General features: G+C 35.4%; 1 protein-coding gene across 4 annotated transcripts in view; it reads right to left on the bottom strand.

Annotated features, from left to right (window-relative positions):
- Window positions 1-19,358, bottom strand: part of Wdr17 (WD repeat domain 17) — an 85,193-nt gene that overhangs the window by 43,802 nt on the left and 22,033 nt on the right. For 2 of the 4 annotated variants that reach the window (XM_038327017.1, XM_038327018.1), the window contains exons 1-6: window positions 15,303-15,425; window positions 12,229-12,412; window positions 9,423-9,657; window positions 5,696-5,943; window positions 3,453-3,575; window positions 502-686 (exon numbers count right to left, since the gene is read on the bottom strand). In XM_038327017.1, the coding sequence (XP_038182945.1) occupies window positions 502-686; window positions 3,453-3,575; window positions 5,696-5,943; window positions 9,423-9,657; window positions 12,229-12,412; window positions 15,303-15,425 (1,098 nt within the window). Of the gene's footprint in view, window positions 1-501; window positions 687-3,452; window positions 3,576-5,695; window positions 5,948-9,422; window positions 9,658-12,228; window positions 12,413-15,302; window positions 15,432-19,358 lie in introns of those variants that run through there. The other 2 variants (XM_042054969.1, XM_038327016.1) reach the window with 2 other exon arrangements.

The raw sequence follows: 19,358 nt of genomic DNA, 5'->3' as shown, positions 1-19,358 counted from the left end.
AGGAGGCATCCCAAACGCTAAGTAATGCCTGAGAGTCGGGCCTCGTCAAAAGATTGACGAGCTGGTATTATTCAGAAGCGGTAGAAATTTCAGGAGGTATGGTCTCATGAACAGATGTAGGTCTTGGGGGCCCTGTATAGGGTGTAACTCTTTCATTTCCCCCCACACTACCTCTGCTTCCTGGCGGCCAGGAGCACATGCCACTCATTTTTCTTTTAATAATATACTGCTGCCTGCTCTTTCCTTCCCTCTCTTCTGTGGAGCTAGAGACTAAATCATGTCTCAAACACAAGACAAACCAGTACCAATGGCTACATCCCCAGCTTTTTATTGCCGTTGTTATTCTGTGTTATTTTCTACAATGTTTTAACAACAAAAAACGTCAGCACGTTATTACCTACAAAATAATGTTTAGCAACACTGAATCACAGGTGTATATAAATATCACAGATCTACAGAAAATAAGCATGGAGACTAACAAAGGGAAAACTGAAGACATACCAATTCCCTAAGAAAATCCCACTTCCTGGCTCCCATGTCATAAAGCCCAACGCCACCATCCAGGAAACAGCACACCACATGACCAGGAGGAAGAGAAAATTCTTGATTATGTGTCACATTTGGGGGCGGGTTCGCTTCACTTGTTGAAGATGTATAATGATTTTTGTTTGGAGACCGGACTGAAACTAAAATAGGAAGGAACAATAACAATAATTTTTCTCTAGAATCAAATTACAGGACTTAATTTGTATTTCAACTTTCCGCTTTCTTCTACATTCATATCTATCAATGAGCACAATTTCTACTTCCTCAGAATCACCAAAAATATGAAAATATGAACATAAAACTTGATTATGTTAAAGAAGTGTATACAAGTAGAGATAAATCAATATGACTAAAAATTAGTCAGAAATCTTATCCTTTTAAGAATATGTTGCTTGTTATATCCAAAAATTAAAATATGATATTATTATTTTTAAAATGTTTTCTTTCCAAATACTGCCATAGGAAGCCAGAAAAGACAGTTCAGCAATTAAGCACACTGGCTGTACAATCACAAGTACTAGAGTTAAAATTCAAGCACCTATGAAACAAATCTGGATGTCCCACGGATATATGAAGCTCTATCTCTAGTGGATCCAATGCTCTCTTCTACCTCCCCACATAAAGCCATGCACACATGTGCACATGTACTGCACAATTACCTGAAGAAACATATATCAGCACACACACAAAATAAAATGAACAGTACAAAAGCTTCATACTCAACCACACACATAGTGATGTTTTTCTGTCAATGTAAATAACTGTGAATTAATTTTCAAGTCAGTGACAATTGCTTCTATTACTTGATGTCATTGTAAATTATCACTACAACATATTATTAATTACACATTAAAATATGCATAAGTACTTCTTAGTATTTTATTTTCTTTAAAATATAAGAAAGTTCTTGTTGCATTCACTATGGATGTTGCTCATTTCTTTGATCCTGAGAGTGATGGGAAGTCTAAACCAGCATGGATAATAATAAAGTAGGCATTTGACAATAATCAGTTTAGTTCAATTACATGTAGTATGGGCGAAAGTTAATATGACCCATAATATTTCCTGAATATTCATTATTTCTCATTATGTGTGGTCTTGACTATTTTCCTGCATCAATCTCTTAGAATTCTTGTAGTTTATAATTAAATGTCTTAATTTTTAAAATTTTATTTCATAATGGTTCTTAGTTCGTGGTATTGTATTCAATGCAAATTAGGAAAATAAGCCTGGAAGTCTGCCTAACAACAGAGTATTTGAAAGATAATACTCAAAAATAACAATATTAATATGTGCTTCTTTACATTTTTGGGATTTTTCCTAATACACATGGTCAATTTTATAGTCAGAAAAATATGAAAGAAAAGGATTATGAAGTCTAGATTTTTCCACAATATGAAAATTCATAATGGCAAAACAAAGGAAGTAATGCCGACAGAAAAAGCACATAGAAGCAACGTACAATGTGCTAGCTAGCCTCTCAAACATCCTCCTCCTAATTCTTCTAAACCTAGCTTCAAATCCCTGAAAAACTGGGACTCTACAGAAAAGTTTAAATTTACCAAAATGGTTGGGGTTCAAGTATAGTAACTTTGAACTATTTATCAATTTTATCTAATTCTCTGAATTAGAAAAAAACATTAATTTAAATAGGCATTGTTAATTATTTTTATTTGTATAAGAAAAATTGACTCGAGTAAGGAGGAAATGACTATTCTAAATTAGTGTGTGTGTGTGTGTGTGTGTGTGTGTGCGTGTGTGCGTGTGCATGTGTGTGTCTGTATCTGAGTGTACACTACATGTGTGCAGGTGCCTGTGGAGGCCAGATGAAGGTGTCAGGTGTCCTGAAGCTGGGGTTACAACCTAGTGTGTGAGCTGCCTGACTTTAGTGTTGGGAACTGAACTTAAGTCCTCTGAAAGAACAGCAAGCTCTCTCTTAACCACGAAGTCCCAATCTTCGATTATTGTTTTAATCAAAAGCCCCATGATAGGCTGTTCAATACACTATGGTAATCTGTAGAATCTGTATATGCAGCCAACACTGAGTGAACTCAGCAAATCATATTTATGTTGATTCTTTTATGTATTCTGTGATAGCAATGGCTAAAGAAGTGAAGTCTATGAATTTGGGGGATCAGACATCAGAGGCAGAGGAAAATTATTTAATTATGTTTTATTGGAGAAGAGAGTTCTCCAATAAAAAAAAAGTCCACAGTTTTGCAGTCACAATATGGATACACTACCACCTATGCAGAACGATTATAATAGGAAGTCAATTTTATTCTTGCTTACTTTACTAAAAATCATCTAATTAAAAATTTATTCCAATGTTCCAGATTGTTTATTTAGAACATGTGTTTGATTATTTATCTTACATTAGAAAAGCACAAATAATCAGGAAATAATGTGTTAAAAAAAGAGTAGAGGTGATTAAAAATTTTATAAATTCAGTGACATCTGATGGCCAAAATTGAAACCCAGATTTCTAAGTCCTATAATTTGAATACTGAGATTATTTTAACGTTTTGCTATAAACTTTGTAGCTTGTAAATTATGTATACATAAAACATAAATTATATCAGCCATGATAATTTTATTTAATCTCACCATTCTTGATAATTTCTATCAATATCATTGTTTCATCTTCTTCACAGCAATAATTTAAGATTATTTGAATATTATCATTCAATGGCATTTTGCAAACATAGGTTGGCTTTAAATAGTTCTATATTAGGAATCCTAATTATTCTGTGGATTTGATGGATTTTTTAGCATGGATATTTTCAAAGATAATTCTTTAAAGTGTTTTTCAGCAGTATAAAATAGAATACATTTATATTGTAATATCACTTAATGTGCAGAAATATGATACTGTGAAATAGTAAAACTTCTATATTTTTACTTACATTTCTTCTTTGGAGGAGAATTAACTACATGTAAGCAATGAAATCCCGTTTTCTTTAATTTAAAATTATCAATAGGTGTTGTTCTTGAAACATTCCAAATGCGCAAAACACCCACTTGAGAATCTAGTCAGATCATCAGAAATGCACATGTCAATATATTTGTTTGATAATAAAATATCCAGTTCTAGAAGTAACAACAAAGACGTCCAGCGGCAGTCACTGACATCTCTGAAATATTAATGATGCAATCAAAGAAATGGTTGATAGCCTGCTCTAGTTTCAAATTTGGGACATGTTTATTTTTTATTCCATTACTCTCTGTCACAGGGTTAGAAACTTCCTTCCCTACGTGTCCACTGTGAAGGTCAGATAGGATAATCACAGTCAATCTCCATTGACAACGCTCACTCCAGGAAGTGGTCAAGCAAAGAAACCTATCCACTTCTAACAATAAGCATTTTTTCTATATTAAAATATCCATCAACTGTTTATTATCTGCTTTCAGTAAAATAAAACATGCTTAAAAATCAATTAGAGAACTGCTGTCCTCTCCAAGCCTCGCCTTAATACCCGGCATGGAGAATAGTCTACCCATGTCTCAACATAATATCACCTTCTAACCCAGCAATTTTACCAGTGTTTATAAGTTAACAGAATTATAAAAGTTCACATAACAGTTCTACACTGATGCTCATAATAACAGTATTATTCATAATTACATACAGAGCAAATAGTATAAATAGATACCAATGACATATCACATAATGGGATATTACGACAGGAAGGAGTAAAATACTGATCTATGCTACAACACAGATGAATCTTGGAAATACTGTATTAAGGTAAAGAAGCAAACACAAAAGACCACAATTTGCCTGAAAAGCCCCAAATAGGCAAACTCAGAGACAGAGAGTAGATTGTGTGTTTATATGCATGTGTAGTTTTCAGGGTGTGGAGAGGAACAGTCGGACTTGGTTATTAGGAGGTACAGTTTTTGTTGGGAAAAAAAATAAACATTCTGGATTGGAATAATGGCCGTACATCCTTGAGAATATACTAGAAACCACTTAACTGTGGTTGAAACAGGTGAATTTTGTGGTAAGTGAAGTTTATCTTAATAGTAATAAATATATTTAAATTTTTCTTATCTATTATTCATAAAATTTCATAAGCTTATTAAAGTTTTCTAAGGTCTATAAATCAGGAATCCATCTATTTTTTATTTTTTAAAAAAGATTTATTTATTTATTGTGCATACAACATTCTGTCTGCATGTCTGCCTACAGGCCAGAAGAGGGCACCAGATCTCATTACAGATGGTGGTGAGCCACCATGTGGTTACTGGGAATTGAACTCAGGACCTCTCTGGAAGAGCGGTCAGTGCTCTTAACCTCTGAGCCATTGCTCCAGCCCCCCATCTATTCTTTATTTAAATTAAAGCTGAAAAAGTAAAACAAGTACAGAATCCCACAGACCACTGAGATGAAAAGTGAAAAATAATATTATTTTATGCCAAGTAAATGTAACCCTCATGGAATGTTTCTCTCTCTCTCTCTCTCTCTCTCTCTCTCTCTCTCTCTCTCTCTCTCTCTCTCTCTCTCTCTCTCCCCGGCTTTCTCCCTCCCTCCCTCTCTCTCCCTCCCTCCCCCTCCCTCCCTCTCTCTCTCTCTTTCTCTTCCCCCCTCTCTCCCCTCTTCTCTCTCTCTCTCTCTCTTAGACTGAGTAAATGGTAATAGCTGAATGGCACATTGCTATGGCTACTCCTAAGCTCTTCTACCTTCTTGGATTTCATTACTCACCTTGATAGCCTCTCTCAGGTGGGAACTATCTACTAGTTTCATTTTTAAATTTGAAAAGACTTCACTGCCTTAACATATCTGGTGATAATCTGTTAAAATTAGTGAGGCTAATCGGGATCCTATCAGAAAATTTGATTATTTTCCAATCAGTACCTTCGTTATCTCCCCACACCTGGAATCCAATTGCTTATTGTTTATGCACATATAAACACAGGTACATGTATACACACAATATTACAATATAATTTCACACACAAGAAATATGGTGCCTTAATTTTATTTTAAGCATATCAATGACACACTTTATAAACCAGACACTTAGATATTGAGTATTTGTGATGTTAATTAACAAGTTTTAAGACGTCAACTAACAAAATACAATGTATTTAACTCAGATAGTGAATATTCACGCATTCGAACCTTTCAGGAATATGGATACATTACCTCCGGTTATAAACATGCCTGGAGCACTGGGAACCCAGGCTAAGCACTGCACAGACACCGCTGCGGTGGGAAAACTGAACGTTGTGATGCAATAAAGTGACTCGGAATCCAGCAGACGAATGCCATGGTGCAAATTCGCCACCAGGAGATAGTCAGTGGAGAGTGGGTCCCACTCCAGGGCTGTTACCGGGTTCTCTTCATCTGTTCCCTCAGGACTCTCAGGTCTCAGAACGTGCTTCTGATGTTTACTACCTATTCCATGAACAGAAAAATGTTTCAAAGTCTTCAAAGATCACCGTTTCATTCATGTTTTCTACTGTATGTCTCCAGTCTCTGAGACTCCGGAAGGCATCGATGACATGTGAATGGCAGAATTATCTGCCCTGATGATGCAAGACAGGGTTAATGGCTTTGCTTTGATACTCTTGAGAGCTTTAAGTATTTCACATATTTATTACTGAAAATCTGAAAGAAAAAGATGTGCTTATCTATTCAGAAAAAAATGTCACCTTCTCATTTCGGGACAGAGATGGGGAAGTAAGCTGTTGAATAAAAAATATCAGTAAAACGTTTTTTGAAAGTAAAAACAGTAACTTTGGAGTGGATTTCCTAGGTCCACACTCAGGATCTTTACTGACTATCTTTGCTCTCCTAAACAAGACACAGTCTTTGATGCCTAAGCCTTTCTGGGTTTACAGTAGAGGGTTCAATATTGGTTCACAGAGATTGGGAAACCATTACATGAGTAGCTCATTAAAGAGCTGATCACGGTAGGCGGCGTTATAAGCAGCGTGATCAGTATTTACAGTTAATTCTCTTCCTAATCATCATCATTAGTCGTCATAATTCAAATCAGAGCATTAAAGCAAGAAATTCAAGAATTAATAAATAAGTGAAATTACGAATACAAAGAATTATGAGAAATAATGTTTGCTTTTGTAAGTTAAATATATAACTAGCACTGGTAAAAAGATCTTTCGCTGATGAACCACAGGAAATCTCCTCTGGACCAGTCCCCTTATTCTCAAAAGACAGCAAATGATGCAAGTAAACTGCAAATATGAAATAATTTTTTTTTAATCTGAAGAATTATAAACTCCAGAGACTGTGCTTGCTTAAAAGTACATGATTGTGGAGGGTGGGAAGATAGCTCAGTGCTTGCCTTGAAAGTATAAGGATTTGCATTCAATCCTCAGAGTTGAGATAAAAATGCTGGGCATGAGGGTACACGTTATAGTCCCAGCACTCTGGAATTGGAGACAAGCAGATTCCTGGAGCTTGCCGGTCAGTTCATAGTAGCTCTACAAGCAAATTCCATGCCAGTGTGACAGTTTGTCTCAAAAGTTAAGGAGATGGCATTATTGAGGAATGATCCCTGAATTCTTCCCTGGCTTAGACACAGACACATGTGCACATGCACTTGCACACAAATGTGCATATGCAAACATACATATGCATGCATGCACACACACAGTACACACACACATACACACACACCTACTCTTGCAAGTTCACTTACACACATATGTATTCAACCACAAAGGAACACACACATGAAAAACAAAACAACAACAAAATCCCAACTATATAATCACTCTTATTTCAGCCTCATAATTACAGGGTCTTTTCAACAAATCAGAACATGAAAGTAAAAACAAGTTAATATCCCTTAGCTACATAAGCTATTTACTTACAAAGTGAATTTAATATCTTACTATTTCAGTTTTGATTAAACTCACAAACCCATGCTATTTTCAAAATAAATTCTTTATCTTAAATCGACAGTATTTTAGTTAGAATTTTACATATATACTCATAGAAAGTAGATTTGAGATTTTGTTTATTTAGCTTTATCTACTTTGCATATGAAGATAAAAATAGGTTTAATGTTGGATTGATAGCTTTAGACACGAATTTGCGATGTAAACAGAACCAGATTTAGATCCCTAGTATGCAGGGTAAAATTTGGGCAGGAAAGAGATTATGTGGGAGGGTTTGGATGATGTAATTACATTATAATCTCAAAAAATAAAAGAAAAACATTTGAAAAAGCAGGTTGTACTGGGAGGTTTTAGAGAATAATGGGATTAACTTCCCTTTCTCTCTCTTTTCACATCCAAACATGAGAAGATTTTCCTGTCATATGTTCTGTCTAAGTGGTAGTATGCTCACCCAGGCTCAAAGCAATGAAGATAATTAATCATAGTCTGGAACCTCCCACAAGGTGAGCCAAATTAGTCAAAAAAAACTTCTGTTTTCAAGTTGTTCACTCTCAGACTAAAAATAATTTGGGATCAACCTACCCCAGGACCCAGCAATTCCACTCTTGGGAATTTACCCAAGAGATGCCCAATCATACTACAAAAGCATTTGTTCAACTATGTTCATAGCAGCATTATTTGTAACAGCCAGAACCTGGAAACAGCCTAGATGCCCTTCAGTGGAAGAATGGATGAAGAAACTGTGGAATATATACATGTTAGAGTACTAATCAGTGGTAAAAAACAATGACATCTTGAATTTAGCATGCAAATGGATGGAAATAGAAAACACTATTCTGAGTGAGGTAACCCAGACCCAAAAAGATGAACATGGGATGTACTCACTCATAATCGGTTTCTAGCCATAAATAAAGGACATCGAGCCTATAATTCGTGATCCTTGAGAAGACAATAAGAAGGTGAAACCAAAGAAAAACATATAGTTATCCTCCTGGATATTGGAAGTAGACAAGTTTGCCGGGCAAAAATTGGGAACTTGGGGGTGGGGTGGGTTGGGGGCAAAGGGAGATGGGGAGAGAAAAGCATGAAGGGGAGGATGGGGAGAGCTTGGGGGAATGGGATGCTTGGGATATAGGAAGGGTGGATATGGGAGCAGGGAAGCATATATCCTAATTAAGGGAGCCATCTTAGGATTATTAAGAGACTTGACTCTAGAGGGGTTCCCAGGTATCCAGGGAGATTCCCCCATCTACTTCCTTGGGCAGCTGAGGAGAGGGAGCCGTAAAAGGCCAGATCCTATAGCCATACTAATGAATATCTTGCATATCACCATAGAACCTTCACCTGGCGATGGATGGAGACAGAGACAGAGCCCCACATTGGTGCACCGGACTGAGCTCCCAAGGTCCTGACAAGGAGCAGAAGGAGGGAGAACACGATAAATAAAGTCAGGACCATGAGGGAACCTTCATCTGACGATGGATGGAGATAGAGACAGAGCCACACATTGGTGCACCGCACTGAGCTCCCAAGGTCCAAATGAGGAGCAGAAGGAGGGAAAACATGAGCAAGTAAGTCTGGACTGCGAGGGGTCCCCCCATCCACTGAGATGGTGGGGCTGATCTATTCAGAGCTTACCAAGCCCAGCTGGACTGGGACTGAAAAAGCATGAGATAAAACCAGACTCCCTGAACATGGTGGACAATGAGGGCTGCTGAGAAGCCAAGGACAGTGACACTGGATTTGGATCCTACTATGCATACTGGCTTTACGGGGGGAGCTGGCCTGTTTGGATGCTCACCTTCCTGGACCTGAATGGAGGGAGGAGGAACTTGGACTTCCCACAGGGCAGGGAACCCTTACTGCTCTCTGGACAGGAGAGAGAGGGGGAGTGGAGGGGTGAGTAAATGGGAGGCGGGGAGGAGGCAGAAATTTTTAATAAAAATAAATAAAAAAAGAAAATAGATTTGCTAAGAAAAAAAGACGAGATCAAGATAAATAAATACTTACTAGGCTGAAAAATTGATATGCTTCCATCCATATGACCAAATACAACTTTTCCCTTCTTTTGGGTGTTCCATCTAAATATACAGATATCGGACACAAAACTATGAGCTTCTTTGTGTGCAGACACTCCACTATCTGGTCCTGAGATAGTCCAAATGAGCAGAGGCCCTTTCTGGGAAACAAATGCCACAGCATTGTCTTGGTTCCAGCACCAACCGAGACAGGCAGGTGTCCCTGGAAAAAATTAAACGCAGACACACGAAACAGAAAGATGGGCATAAGATCTTAGCCGGGCGGTGGTGGCGCACGCCTTTAATCCCAGCACTCGGGAGGCAGAGGCAGGTGGATCTCTGTGAGTTCGAGACCAGCCTGGTCTACAAGAGCTAGTTCCAGGACAGGCTCCAAAGCCACAGAGAAACCCTGTCTCGAAAAACCAAAAAAAAAAAAAAAAAAAAAAAAAAGATTCTTACATCTTGCCTGGTTGTGGTGGCGCACACCTTTAATCCCAGCACTCAGGAGGCAGAGTCAGGTTGAGTTCGAAGCCAGCCTGGTCTACCAGAACTAGTTCCAGGACAGCCTCCAAAGCTACAGAGAAACACACACACACACACACACACACACACACACACACACACACACACAAAAAAAAAACCAAAAAACCAAAGATTCTTATAGCTGTTGTTTGCACAGCACATTTATCAAAATTCAAATGTAAGAATTATTTCATTATTTAAAAAAACAATCAACTATTTAATATGGGAATTATACTTACAAGATAACCTTTAAAACTACAGGTAATAGACATAGAGAATACTAACTCATTTAATCCAGCAATTTTTATATTTGAAATATGCAGGGCTGCTCAATATGTTTCTGTGTAGAGCTAGTGACAACTTTAACATTGAATAATTGGGCAAATCTAACACTCATTCCACTAGATAGATTACTAACGGAGAAACAAATTTAGAAATGAAAAACACACAGATTCAACACTGTATGTGGGAGTGAAAGTTTTGTTAAAAATAACAATATTTAAACATTTCTAAATAAAGTATTACAGCTTTCAATTTCAAATTAGGAAAATATTTGGATGTAACCTGGAGGAATTATCAATTAGTCTTTAAGAAATTTTCAAAGCAAAAATTAAAACAAAATTTCCCCACACTATTATGACAATCATTTAATTTTTTTCTACAAGTGCCAGTGAAAAAGTCCCTTTAAGTTTTATATCCAGAGACAAGGCAGACCATGGCTAAGGAACTAAAGCTGTCTCCCTGACAAATACATTAGGTTCACAGAAGGTTTGTTCATTAATAATTGACAAAGGTAGGTAATATTTATCTGTGCTTCATATTATTTTCAAACATAGGCTAATACAGATTCTGTGCTGTTGAATTCATGAGAACAACGTATCAAAAATCTTTATTTTCTTTATCATAAACTATAAAATTAATTTCAAGTAAACTTTTCTGTCTTCTATAAGATCATTTACAAAAACAAAGTATTTTATATATACTGTTACTACTATAAACAATATTAGAATGATTTGTAGGACTTTTGATTAATATAACCGAAATTATCAGAAAATATGGAGAGATATGAAAACTCCTGAATCAGACCACGAATAGCTGTTTTTATGTCATAATGGATTTTTTTTCTCAGTGATACACTAAAAACATAAAAATAAACCTTGTCAACTATATTAATAGACATTCACTGAATGGCTGGCTTTATAAATACCTTTCTCAGAGCTTCAAGCAAATTTTACTCAGTATCTAATCACTGATTATTCCAAATGATAAAAACCAGATTACATGAATTTTGAAGTAATTCACTTTTTGCAGTTGTAAATTACTCTAATTTGGAAAACACCTGAAAACCACAATTGAGTAACAAAATAGATCCCTTTCCCTGAACTTTTAAACATTTTTAGTGGCCTAAATTGAAAAGGCAATATATAAAATGTGTTAAAAAAATAGCTAGAAAGTAAAAAAAAGGCTGTACTGTTATGGAAAACTTAGGAATAAATGTATATGAATTGCCACTATTGCAAGTACATGTTAGAATGTAAAAAAAAAATTTTGAACAAATTTAAACTACTACAATAGTTGTGTCTCAGTTTCTATCTCAAAATCATTTATATTACTTTGAAAAGTAATTGAATATTGACATTATATATAGAAATACCTTACATGATTATGAATAATCATCAAATTATCATTGGTACTGAAAAATAAAGTGAACTATGATATTGAACATAAAATGGTTATTCAATTATATCATCATTATAGATAAAATTAAAGCCCAATGGTGAGTAAAATAAAGTGGAGATATTATCAAATTCCCAAAGACCTGTTTGTTGAAACAAGTTTTTATCTTTACCATATCACACAGAAAGTTACAAAACAAACTCAGAAGTACATCATGGAGATGTATATTGTCTGCTTATTCTCATCCTTATGTGTCACAGATTATTAGGGAATACCCTAATAAACAGGCAAGGCCTGCTGCTTATCTAATTAATTTTTTCTACTTTTATTTGTGTATTTATTCTAGAAATTTTCATATTAAATTTTAACATTAGTTTGGTTATTTGTAGCTGGTTACACCCTTAGTTAATAACATCCTCTATGAATGTTTTATTTTATGAAATTTTGCTTCATTTTTGTACCATGCACTTGCATTTCATATACACGTTACTACTAGAAATTTTAAATATTGTTTTAAAATCTAAACTAATTAAACAAATGGTGATTATCGAAACAGAAATATTTTACTTGATAAAATACTTAGTGGTAAGTATACCTTTGATATTGTTAAGTTTAGCAATGACTTTTTGCTCTGCAACATTCCAAACGATCACCAAATTATCAGTGCTGCCACTTGCAAAGAGGTCAGGGTTATGTGGGCACCAAGAGATTGCTGTGATGGTCTTTTTATGCTCCGACATGATTGCATGAAGCTTGAACTCATTATAACGGTGATCCAACTAAAACGAAGCATGACAAGAACTTCAGTCTTATGCTCTTGATTGGAAATCACACTATATAAAACAAACCGTGCACAGAAATATTGGTTTGCATAAAAATAAATTTAATTTATGCCTTGGTTTTCATACAACTGAATTCAGTAAGCTACTTGGAAAAAAACTGAGGAAGCAAAGATTTTATATTAGAAGTAGTCAATTGTTTACATTTTAAACATGCATATTTTATAATTTTATTATATTTTTATCAATATGTTTTATGAAATATAAAAACCCTTTGATTTAGAATCTTTTAAATAATTTCAGAAATTTAAATTAAAAATTAGGCTAAATAAATCAACTTTTTTTAACAGACAAACATAAATAGGTTTTTATTTTAAAATCAGTTTATTAAAAAAATAACTGTTTATAACAACTTTTAAGAAGTTTTCAGTGATGTTCAAAAACAATTCTCCAAAATATTAAAAGTGTTTCTTTTTTAAAATGCATTTCTTTGACTGTCTCAGGCATGTATTTAATGCATACTAGTTATGGTCTCCCACTAGTCTTTCTTACTTTTCCCTGAACCTATCAACTCAACTCACCTCCTCCCTATCTTCCCTTTTCTAGATGAATGATTTTGAGTGTGTGAGTGTGTGTGTGTGTGTGTGTGTCCTATTTAGTTTAACCAAGACCAACTGTGAGAGTGTTGAATTAGGATCATCCACTGGAACCTGATGGGGTCAGCAGTGCCACCACAGGGGATGCAATGACTGGCCCTCTTCCTGAATATAAAGAAGCTCAGGACAAATGGCTAACCCCAAGTAGCCTATTAGCATAACCAAAGTGTCTGTTTGGCCTCTAGCGAGTACCTGTTAGGGAGTCCACTCAACACTTCTCACCCTGCTCTCTACCCTAAACTTCAGCAGCCCTGAACCTCACTTCTCTTTCCCCAGCTTCTTCCTAAATAACTGCCATCTTGGCCACAACTCTCTTGCTGGCCTCTATGTTATCTCTCTCTCTCTCTCTCTCTCTCTCTCTCTCTCTCTCTGAAATGATTCAGCTACTCATATTTAAACTATTAATGGTGTAATAGACCCTATATATCATTGTTTTGGTGTGTATGCGAGTTTGTATGTGTAAGTGCCTCCATTAATTATTACTGCAGAAATTAATTTTTCATTATCTTATCACTTAAATTTATTACGTCTTGTACATTCAGTAAGGTTGGCCTTTTTCCTTTAACGTATCAATGAATCTTGACAGTAACCTTTGAAGTTTTAAAAATCTTTAAATTAAAGGTTAGCTCTTTTCACTACATGCTTCAGGTAAAATCCCACTTGCTAACATGGCGTATAGTCTCCTACACGATCAAACTTCTATCTTGTTGTTCCCGTGGCCTCTAATGCTTTCCTCACTGATTTTATCATTATTCCTCACTCAGCACCCCAGAATATGAGTTCAAAAACCACTCCTCAGAAACATGCTTTCAGACCAAGTTCCTTAAATTCATGATCTCCCCATAAAACTTAGCCTGTAAGACTCTGTCCTGTTGTATATTTCATAGGCCACGTACCACTGAATCACCTTTTAATTTTTTAATTATTATGTATGACTCTTCTCAGGCTCTTATTCTTATGAAGAGAACAGTGTCTACAAGGAAGATTAGCCTCATTGGCTCCTAGTTGCATTTCTAGAGTCAAGATTCAGGAAACACTGAAAAAACACACCTTTATGTTACTGCTCAGCATTTCAATAGCTTCTTCTCTTTGCTAGCCTAACAAGCTACAGTGAATACCATGGTGTAAACAATATTGAGGAAAGGCCTAGCCATTTCCCGAGACTCCTCTTCCATAAAATTTTCTCTTTCTTTAATTATAGCTTTTCTTCAACAATTTGGATGGCATGAATGCTTACATCTGGCAAGCACTGCAAGTGATAACAATTTTAGGTTGTCCTATCTGCATAACTATTACATTTTAAAATTCAAATTGGTTAGCAGTGTAAACTATCTTAAGCAATACTGTACGTGTCCCCAATAAGTCTATCAAACAAGTATGCTCTATGTATTAGAAGTTCAACAGAAATATCTCTATGTACACAGATACATGAAGAAACAGTGTTGTATTGTATTCCAGTCATCTTTGCTGACTTTACTAGCACAGTATAGAATGTTAATTTATTAATAACTCCTATTATAACAGTATTATGAAACTCTACTGTTACACTGATAGGAAACATAAATTGCTATTTGAATAATTTAGCCTAATATATTTTCTTCACTGTATTTGAACAGTTATATCAAATTCTAAGGCCAGGTAGAAAAAATACCATTTAATAACATAGAAAAATATGCTAACAAATTATTGCTATATCTAAAACGTGACACGTTATTTCACTTTAGCTACACAGTTAGTGTGCCCTGGTATCAGCAACTATTTCATAAACAGCCTTTGAAAAGAATTTTTTAAATTTGTGTATATGTTTGTATGTGGGCATATAAATATAGCGCCCAAGGAGGCCAGAAAAGGGTATCAGATCTGAAGCTAGAGTTTTAGCCAGTTGTTAGCTGTCTGATGTGGGTTCTGGAAAACAAACTTGGGTTTTCTGAAAGAGCAGTTCATGTTCTTAAATCACTGACTCATTTCTTCAAACCCTAAAAATAATTTTAACATTTTCTCTTCATGTACCATATTTTGCAAAGCACTTTAGATGGCATTTAAAACCATACGCTTAAGTAAAATTAATGTCATGTTTAGTGATCTAGTTTATAATGTTAGTATAAATATTCATAGGAAATATACAAATATCAATTAAATATCATTTCTAATATTACATGGAGCTAATATACACATTAATTAAATAATAACGGTATCCACTAGCATGATAATGGAAATGATCCATGCTCTTAGACCTGATAGATATAGATGGCCAGAGTTGCGCAGTATGCAAACCGGTCTCCGCTGGCAGCACACACGTCTTTGTTCCACGGCTGACACCCAGCAGCCAGCAGTCCCACTTGCCTGACCTGGGACATGGTTGCCTTAAAAGCAAATTTGAACAAGTGTCAATCATTTTCATCATTTGATACTGTGGATCATTTGATAAACTTCAGAACTTTATCTTCCACAAATCTTGCCTTTACGCACTGCAGATATATTGCTGGTAGTATAAATCTCAACATTTTCCAATAAAAATAGTTGAAAATACCAAATAGACTTCAAAGAAGGCTATTTGAGATAGAAAAGGCATTCATAAAATGGTAACTGCCATAAGACATGGACAGGGTTGGTGAGGGTAGAGGGCAAGGGAAAGAGCATCTACGTGGTTTTAAAAAAGGAACACTCAGATATCCCTGTGGCATATACCAGTTTTCAAATATTGGCAATTCAGTCAAAATAGCAAATTCAAATTTGAAATACAATGTGTGAATGTTGGGACAGCTATAACCTATTTTATTAAACCTGATGTTTTACATTGATCTTTATCCTTGGGAGGGGGGGGGACATTTGAAGTACATAAACAAGCTGGGATAATGATACCCACAGTTGTTAGGAGGGGACAAAGGAGAACTAGAAACTGTATTTGAATGCCACTGATTATGTGACAGGAGAGTAAGTGTTTAAGTAAGCAACTATTTTTGTTTCTTTTTTATTGCTTTGATAAAACAACCAAGAAAAGCAACTTAAACAAAGAAGAGATTCTTTCAGTTTAGACCTCCAGGTTAGAGTCCATGGTTGCTTGGGAGTCACAGAAGCAGGACAGAGCTTGTCACATGACATCCATGCTCATGGACAGAGAGCAATGACCATAAACATGCCACTGTTCAGCTAGATTCTTTCCACTTAAATAGCCCAGGTCCCACCCATAATTAGGATGGGTCTTCCCACATCAATTGGCTTAATCAGGACCCCCGCCCCCACGCACTCACAAGCAGGCATGCCCCTTCATCCCCATACAGACATGCCCCCTGCCCCCAGCAGGTCCCAAGGCCCATTTCCCAGTTGATTTTGGAAACTAACTAGTGGATAGTTAAAAGTGACTGACCATCTCGACAATCATCTGCAATGGGGAACCTTAACACAGGGAAAGGTATCCAGGACAGAAACCAAGAATAGGATCTAAAGACCGACTCTACTCTGGGTATGACTGTGAATTGAAAGACAGCAAAAACCTTACGTGGTTGCTTCTTGCAGCTACACTTTGGAATGTTGATAATTTCTGATGCACAAAACTTATTTTTAAGAAGTCCTCCTTGCTCACCTTTTTCTTATGATTCCTAAGACTTAGGATTGTGAATTTTCCCCTGTGATTTTATTCCAAGATTTTAATTTTTCTATGTAGGACTCCTTAATTCTATGTAAATGTTAGGAGTTTTTTTAATTTCTGCAAAAACATCATTTAGACTTTGGTAGAGAATACTCTGAATTTAAACCCTACACTGTCATCTTAACCACATGAAATGTGTTTCTATTTATATCTAGTTTCTTTTAACATTCTTTTGTCATTTTACTGGAAAAGTATTTTACACCTGAGGTTTAGCTAAGTACTGAATATTGAATCATTTTGAAGTTATGATAATTGGAAACGTTGTCCTGATCTTGAACTTGCAACAATTTTTCATGACCAGCCTCCTCCCTCCCTCCCTCCCTCCCTCCCTCCCTCCCTCCCTCCCTCCCTCCCTTCCTCCCTCCTTCCCTTCTTCCCTCCCTTTCTCCCTACCTTCTTTCTTCCTTCTCTCCCTCCCTCTCTATTTCTCTCACTCTCAGTGTGTGTGTGTGTGTGTGTGTGTGTGTGTATGTGTGTGTAAGCCACTATCCTGATTGTTGGGAAGTTTTTGATTATTGATCCAACCTCTTTACTAATTATAGAATTACTTATAGTTTGTATTTCTTCATGGGGTAATGCCTACTGGCTTTCTATTTCTGTGAAATTTTCAGTTCATCTAGTTAATCCAATTTGTTTGGGTATACTTCTCTTTAGTACTAGTTATAACAATTTTCATTTTTATAGACTAAAGTGACACACTTATATTGTTAATAATCTGTATCTGTTCTCTTGTATTCTTACTCCATCTGACATATTTATCAATTGTATTCAACTTTTCAAGGAATAATTTTTAGTTTCGTTGATTTATCTCTATTATCTTTTTGATCTCCATTTCATTTAACATTAGTATTCAATTTATAGTATAATTTTACTGACTAGTTATTAGTTTTTTCATTCCATTAAAATATAAAATTAGATTGTGATTTAAGGTCTTCCTTGCTGATTAGTATCAAGTGCTATGTATCCCATTTTGGTGCTGCACTCATTGTATCCAGTGTTTGTGTATATTGTGTCTTGATCTTCATGCTTAATTAAGTACTTCTTATGTTATCTTGTAATTTCTGATTTTCATATATTGGTTTTCTGAGAGATTCTTTTTTGCCTAATCTACACAGATTAGACAATTTTACTGTTTCCTTTCTGTTACAAATTCTAATTGTATTTAAGTCTGATTAGAAAGCACATATTTCATGATAGTTATCTTTTCAAGTCTATTGAGACCTCATTTGTTGTCTGGTATATCAATTTTGGAAAATTTCTTCATTCAGAAGAATGTGTATGCAGTTGCTAAGTGAGCTGTTCTGTATGCATGTCTGTAGACCTAATTAGATTGATATTCACAGGACTCCATTTCCTTGACTTTGTTTTGGTTGACACACCATGCCTGTTTAATACTGAAAAAGTATTTAATTCTGTAACTATTCTTGGTGAATTCACTGTGCGTTCCTTCCATTCAGGTTTTGCTTCATATGCTATCATGATCTTCTGGGAAGGATATTAGGTTTATAATGTGTTGGATTTTTATTCACAATGCTTTGTCTCTTCGAAGTTCTTTGGGATCACTGACAGTATTGTATAATATTAACATAGGATACTTTCTTTTAATTACTATGTGAATAAATTTTCATTTTTTCTGATTTATGAAATTTGTGCCTTCAGGTTTAAAGAGAATTAACTGTTGATACCATACAATCATTTTTAATCCACTGTTAGTCTCTTTTGCTTAGACAATATTCTATTTAAATTGCAAGTGGCATATGTGACAATACTGGTCCATTACAGAACATATATAGATATTTTTCCTATCATTCATTTGAATACTTATGTCTCTTAAGCCAACATCAGAGTTGTGGTGATACTACTTATAGACTAAAAGTTTCAATTTTATGTTTTTAAAATCATATGGACCTGGATAATAGAATTACAAACCATTGTTTACAACATTAGCTTTTATAGTTACCCACGTGTCTATTTTATTGAAATCATCATTATATCATATAGTGTAGTGGTAATGTTTTAGTGTCCTTTTCTCTTAGCCAGAAAGATTCCTTTGAAAATGTTTTGAGATAGTTAAACAGTAATGAATTCTCTCATATTTGTTTGCAGGAACATTTTTTAAAGATAGTTTGGCCAGATTTGGAAAGTTTGGTTGACAAACATTTTTTCTTGTAGCAATTTCTTGTCCTTATGCTCTTATCTCCAATGGATAAGAATCTTGATGGTTATCCTAGAGAGGGAACAGATTATGTGACACCATGCTTCTCTCTTACTGGTTTCAAGATTCTGTGTCTTGTCTTTGTTCATAAAACATTTGATTATACTTAATTTGGAACTATTAGAATTCATGCCAATTGAATCTGGCTGAAATTCTTGAAGGCTCATGGTGAGTCTTTCCAGGGCTGTACTTGCTATTCTGTCTTCACATGTCCTCTCTCCTCTCTGAACACAAGAACATGCCAGTCTGCTGGTGCTATCTCCTAGTCCTTCACTTTCAGTTACTTCTCTCAGCAGATTTTTTTTGTCCCAACAATAATTTCTATTGCCCTGCTTTCAAATCTACAGGGATATTTTCTCCTGTCTGCCAAAAAGTCTTATAAATTGTTGCAATGACATTTTAATTCACTTATTGGACTTTTCACCT

The sequence above is a fragment of the Arvicola amphibius genome, chromosome 4 (assembly GCF_903992535.2).
Source record: "Arvicola amphibius chromosome 4, mArvAmp1.2, whole genome shotgun sequence".
Taxonomy (NCBI): Eukaryota; Metazoa; Chordata; class Mammalia; order Rodentia; family Cricetidae; genus Arvicola; species Arvicola amphibius.
This window is presented reverse-complemented; position numbering and strand designations above follow the sequence as displayed.